Below are 6,194 nucleotides of genomic sequence, written 5' to 3'. Positions count from 1 at the left end.
GAGTAGTGGGAAAATGGAATGCACTTCAGGAACAGGTTGTGGAAGCAAATACTATTCATAATTTTAAAACCAGGTATGATAGGGAAATGGGACAGGAGTCATTGCTGTAAACAACCGATGCTCGAAAGGCGGATCCAAGAGTCAATGCTCGATCCTGCAGACACAACTAGGTGAGTACACACACACACACACACACACACACACACACACACACACACACACACACACACACACACACACACACACACACACACACAACATACACACACACATACACACACACATACACACACATACACACACATACACACACATATATATTTATATATATATATATTATATATATATATATATATATATATATATTATATATATATATATATATATAGTATATATATATATATATATATATATTTCACACATTGAGAACTAACATAATAAAAATTGCAGCATTTTCTGCATGCACTACAAGCCGAGGAGCGTCGTGTGAGGCCACAAGACTCTGCTCTTAGAGAGGGTATTGACCACCTCGTGACGAGTCTTAGAGGCGAGACCCCTTGGCATACCAGCTGGCCTCTTCAGGCAGACACTGACCACACCTCACTCATGGTCTCGGCTGCCACTAACAACTGCCCTCTGACAGCAATCCTTCCTGAGGCAGGCGGGAGCCAAGTCCTTCCTGCAGGACCAGTCCGGCATCACTCCTCTGCACGCGGCGCTGGACGCCCACCACTGGGACCTCGCCCAGGTTGATGGTCAAGCACATAGGAGCCTGTCTCTACATCCCCGACTCCTCAGGCAGGCTTCCCTTGGACATGCTGCCGCACACCACAGAACACAGGTGGAGGAGGTGAGACCTTAATATTTAGTATTTAACTGTTTTAGCATAAGACTAAAAAGAAAAAACTAGGTATCTGAAGAGAAAGAAATGTTGTCACTTCTTTTCTTTTCGGATGTGTGGGAATTTTTCGGTGTCTTATGTTCATCCCCATTGTCGTGACTTACCATCTGCATCTAATGTAATATAGAATAAAAAAAACACCTTGTATAGCTCGGGGAGTCCTTTACTCCATGTATCATCCGGGTCAACAACTTTCTCAACAAACCTAAAATTAACATTCCTCAACTACTCACTGCCTGGTTCATGTACAACGTTCAGTGTTTATCATGTTCCCTAAACAACTGTATGCTTTTATATAAGTAAATAAATAAATGATGGTACTTACAACAATAAGCTAGAAGTTTTGCAATATAAAAAAACACTGTTTTGATCAATTGAGCTATTGAAAGACTTACAGATGAATTCCTTAATTGTTTCATCATATATTTTTCCCTATATTTTCCTTACAGATCTCCTGCACATTCAGCTGAATATGCCGTAATAATTTTGTGATAAACAACTGAATTATTTGTTTTCCAAGTTCAAGTCACATTTGTTTTCACTTACCGCTTCTTTCAGACCTCTGAAGTCTCCTACACGACCAAATCTTCCGCAAACACCTTCATTTAAAACACTTACTTCCTTCATTATCTCAATCGCATTTCTGAGGATAATCTTCACTTTGTTTACCATCTGTATTCATACACATTAATAGGTTATCGGTGGCTCTGCAACTGGAAAATATAATTCTATTATTTTGAAAAGTCGTGGTGTTTACTATGTTAAAAATATACCAATGTTCTCCTTCTGGCTTTCTCAATAATACTGGGAAGGTTCCTTAAACAAATCTTATAAATTGTCTAAAAAATTCTCATTTTCTAAATTGTTCTAATTTTTATTATTCTAATAGATTCTTTAAAAATCTGCCATGTATTCTTAATACTTTAAGGAAAGCATGTATTAACGTTTATCTTTGTCCTAGTATTATATTCCTCGAAAAAAATTGCTTTAATAAAAAAGACCTTCAGTAGCATTGCTTTTAAGAATTTAAACATATTACAATAAAAGAAATTCTAAAACGAATAGCTGACTTGATGTTTATGTCTCTAATGTAAATTGAATACTTGTATCACTCATATTTAGTCGATAATCTCATAAGAAGTGTATATTAAAAACCAATCTCTCATTTAATATAGTTTAAAGTGTAATTTATTTCAACCATCTGTAGAGATAAAAAGTCGGTGACATCTAAGGAAATATTGAGCAAAGGATTGTTGAGTTAAACTACACACCATCCTTCACCACCAAAGCGATTTATACGTCACATAACCATCATCACTATAACGATATTACTGTACTATTACACAAAGGCGTCAAAACGTGTATTCTTAAATCATTGCAGGGCATTTATCACCACGAGAAGCAACAGCTAGGAAGATCTGATAGAGAGGATGAAGGACAAAGAAGAGCAGGACCAGCTACACGCGGTGTTAGAGGATTATACTTCACTGTTCACAAGTTACCGTGCAACTCCCACCTTGGCCCAGGGGCCGCCAGCCTCAGAAGCGACACCACAACACTCGCCGTCCGCGCTTATGGGCTTCTGGTGTGCTGCCGGCGGCGGACTGCTGCAGCTGGCCTACCTCCTGGTTACTGTCGGGGGCCTCAGTGTTGACTCGGTGGTTGACGCTACTCACGACTCTACTGCACTCCACCAAGCTGCCTCCCACGGTGTATCTGGATGCTTAGCTCTCCTGCTAAGTCTTGGGGCATCGGCCTTAAAGAGAGACAGATACGGCCATACACCATCCCACTTTGCTGCAATGTTTGGCCATAGTACAACTTACCAACAACTGGAGGTGTTCTTGGCTAATCATGAGCCAGTGAGTAAGGCAGGAACAACACCCTCTGAAATTAGCAATAACTTTACTGATTATTTGTATCGCTACTTGAAGAGCGAAACAGACCAAGGAGAGGATTGGTGTTCAGTCAACCCTCTGAAGCTATTCAGAAACTCCTAAATCTTGCTAATATAAAAGACATTGCAACACAAGTTGATGAGATCAAAGTTAACTTTAAGAAAGGTGGAAGCTAAGAAGGTCCAAGGAAGTCGTGACCAGAGAGGTACAGAATATTATGGACAGAGTGAGTGCTGTTGACAGGCTGTATGAGGGGAGCTTATCACAGTTGGAAGTTCATCAGATGGAACCCGTCCTCTATGCACCAGATGAGTATGACTTGAGTGTCGTGCTCTCAAACATACCGGAAATCAAAGTGGAGATTGTCGAGCAATCGGCATATCACGCTGCCCTGAGTGGACACAGACTAAGAGTACGAGTCAAGACAGACCATCCAAGTCTTCAAGGGAAGACTTTGATAAATAACTTTTACGAGTTAGTAAAGCAATGTTGGGAAACATCACACAATTGAGAGCAGTCAGTTGAGCCTTGTGCCGCCAGGAGTGACCAGAACTCAGGTAGGTGTGGCACTGACACTTGCCTGGCAGGGCAAGGAGTATCCTCTTCTGCTGATTGGCATAGACCTGGTTCCTGTAGTGGCTAATCCCCTGGCCAGCAGAGGTAAGCAGACCCCCACTTGACTCCTGCTAACATCAAACAAGTGTATCTGAGTAACACAGCCGACGGGGAGTGGCGTTGTAGCTTTGCCTGGAGCTGAGGCAGAAGTCCTGAGCCAACTGGACTCCCAGGAGCGCCGCGTCTATGTGGCCTGCAAGACTCTTCTCTCTCACCTGAAGGCTGAGCCCCTGGATGCCTCGAGAAGTAAAGGCAAACTATACTTGGTGGGATTCACGCAAGTGGAAAAATCATGATCCCAGCAGGATTTGCTATGAAGAACAGCTTCCTAAATCAGTTGCAACGCAAACGCGAGGAGAAGAGAGAGTGGCGTGACGAGGACCTCATAGACGTGATCATCACCATCTTGAGAGACATGTGTAAGGACTTCAGTGACCCAACAACTGCCGTGGAGTCCTTGGTACCAACCAAAGTTTACGCTTATTTTGGTGGAGAGTTTGAGAAGCCCAAGACGGGGGAAGGTGCTCCTGAGATTATTAAAATCCTCAGAGAGATTCAACAGCATGATACTAGTCCTAAATCATGGTTACCAAATTTATACTGCAGTATACTGTAATTCACTCTAAATACTCTACTGTAAATAAATTAGTTTTGTGCAGTTATTTTGACATGTAAAAAATCTGTCAATTTTAAATGTAATTTTAAATCGAAATTCGATTGAATCCTGTAAATTATGTCTTTCATAGTAATATTTTTTATTTAGATTTAAGAAACTCTTTTATTTGATCCAATGTGATATATAGAAATATACTTGAGCTTTCTCTGAGAATTAGATTCTAGGATCATTCTCTCCATCAGAGACAAAAGATGCTGCCAGTTTCCTTTTTCAGCACCTCAGTGTGGCGGTCCAGAGCGGGAACGACTGTTGTGTCCTCGGGTCCAGTCTGGAAGTTGAGGAGCTCCGAGAGATCTATACCCTCTAACCTCTCAATGTATTCATCAATGTGTAACTTGTAACAATTAAAATATCAAATAAAGCAAAATAAAAATAAAAAGGAAGGGGCGTGGAAGAAGATGGAAAAATGTATTTGGGGAGACCTAATAGTCCATTCTATTGCTTTGTGTGAGTTTTTCTCAGAATATATATGTGTGTGTGTCGTACCTAGTAGCCAAAACGCACTTTTCGGCCTACTATGCAAGGCGTCTTGGCAAGACCACGCATGCATATATATATATATATATATAATATATATATATATATATATATATATATATATATATATATATATACCTTCCATTAGCTGGCATAACTAGTATGCTTTAACCCACTACGCCATCAGACCTTACAAAAGAAGTAGATAGTTCGAGATATATATCTCAAACATCTCCACCTCCCGAAGGCACCAGATGAGTGAGGGGTCAGTCTACATTTTTCTACGACTTATAAGCTGGACACGAGTTATCTCACATTGACAGTGGCTTGAGGAAAAATGTAGACTGACCCCTCACTCATCTGTTGCCTTCGGGAGGTGGAGATGTTTGAGATATATATCTCGAACTATCTACTTCTTTTGTAAGGTCTGATGGCGTAGTGGGTTAAAGCATACTAGTTATGCCAGCTACTGGAAGGTAGTTGTGCTTTCTGGGTTCGAGTCCCACTGGTGGGTGTTGTCCAAAGATTGTTAATCTTCACTTGTGGTTTATGCAAGTATAGGCTTATATATATATATATATATATATATATATATATAATATATATATATATATAATATATATATATATATATATATATATATATATATATATACATATATACACAACTGTGTATAATAAAAGTTTATTTTAAAAGTATATTTTGTTTATGTATTGTGGAATACATATACTTAGACAGATTTTCAACACTGCATTTGAAGAAAAAGTGTATTGAACATTGAACCCATATTAACATTAATATATATGTTAAGTAGTAATGTGTTAATAAAACACTTCATAGCTAGCAAAGTCCTTATCTATCCCTGGCAACAATTCCACCCAGCCTCCTGAAATGATAGTACTTAGAGTAACTGTTTGGTCGAAAGTACCAACTTGTAGTGATGGACCACTAAAAGTGCACCTCATGTACTTCTTAATTTTAAAAAAGTTCGGAAAAAATATAGCTTGAAGCCAAACTTACATTCCTAGGACTTACTAGTATAGCACATGTATGTTCTGTACTAAGTCGATGAGAGTGTGTATTAGGCCTTGGACTGCTAGCGGAGGTTAAGTTAGGTTTCTTACATATTTTGCGGTTAACAAAATTTCACATGGGCTAATTCAATAATACAAAACCTTGTAGTTACCTTGCGATGATTTCGGGGCTCAACGGTCCCGCGGCCTGGTCCTCGACCAGACCTCCTGGTTGCTGAACTGGTCAACCAGGCTGTTGGACGCGCTAACGTATGAATCACAGCCTGATTGATCAGGTATCCTTTGGAGGTGTTTATCAAATTTTCCCTTGAACACTGTGAGGGGTCGGCCAGTAATAACTCTTATTTATAGTGGAAGCGTGTTTAACAGTCTCGGGCCTCTGATGTTGATAGGTCTCTCTAAGAGTACCTGTTGCACCTCTGCTCTTCAACGGGGGTATTCTGTACATCCTGCCATGTCTTTTGGTCTCATGTGGTGATATTTCTGTGTGCAGGTTTGGGACCAGCCCCTCTACTATTTTAAACGTGTAAATTATTACGTATCTCTCTCGCCTGCGCTCAAGTGAATAAAGATTTTGGCATTTTAGTCGGTCT

At 40.0% G+C, this 6,194-nt stretch overlaps 1 protein-coding gene across 1 annotated transcript in view; it reads left to right on the top strand.

Annotated features, from left to right (window-relative positions):
• The window catches only part of LOC123758790 (serine/threonine-protein phosphatase 6 regulatory ankyrin repeat subunit B), a 22,613-nt gene extending 17,960 nt beyond the window's left edge, over positions 1 to 4,653 (top strand). Inside the window, 12 exon segments of the mRNA XM_069329181.1 lie at positions 451 to 648; positions 650 to 751; positions 753 to 850; positions 1,351 to 1,378; positions 2,314 to 2,892; positions 2,960 to 3,298; positions 3,300 to 3,440; positions 3,442 to 3,474; positions 3,476 to 3,547; positions 3,549 to 3,641; positions 3,643 to 3,699; positions 3,701 to 4,653. Of these exon segments, the coding sequence (XP_069185282.1) occupies positions 451 to 648; positions 650 to 751; positions 753 to 850; positions 1,351 to 1,378; positions 2,314 to 2,892; positions 2,960 to 3,298; positions 3,300 to 3,440; positions 3,442 to 3,474; positions 3,476 to 3,547; positions 3,549 to 3,641; positions 3,643 to 3,699; positions 3,701 to 4,030 (2,070 nt within the window). The 3' untranslated portion in view covers positions 4,031 to 4,653.
• The last annotated feature ends 1,541 nt before the right edge of the window (positions 4,654 to 6,194 follow it).

Source organism: Procambarus clarkii, chromosome 22, assembly GCF_040958095.1.
Source record: "Procambarus clarkii isolate CNS0578487 chromosome 22, FALCON_Pclarkii_2.0, whole genome shotgun sequence".
NCBI classification, from domain to species: Eukaryota; Metazoa; Arthropoda; class Malacostraca; order Decapoda; family Cambaridae; genus Procambarus; species Procambarus clarkii.
This window is presented reverse-complemented; position numbering and strand designations above follow the sequence as displayed.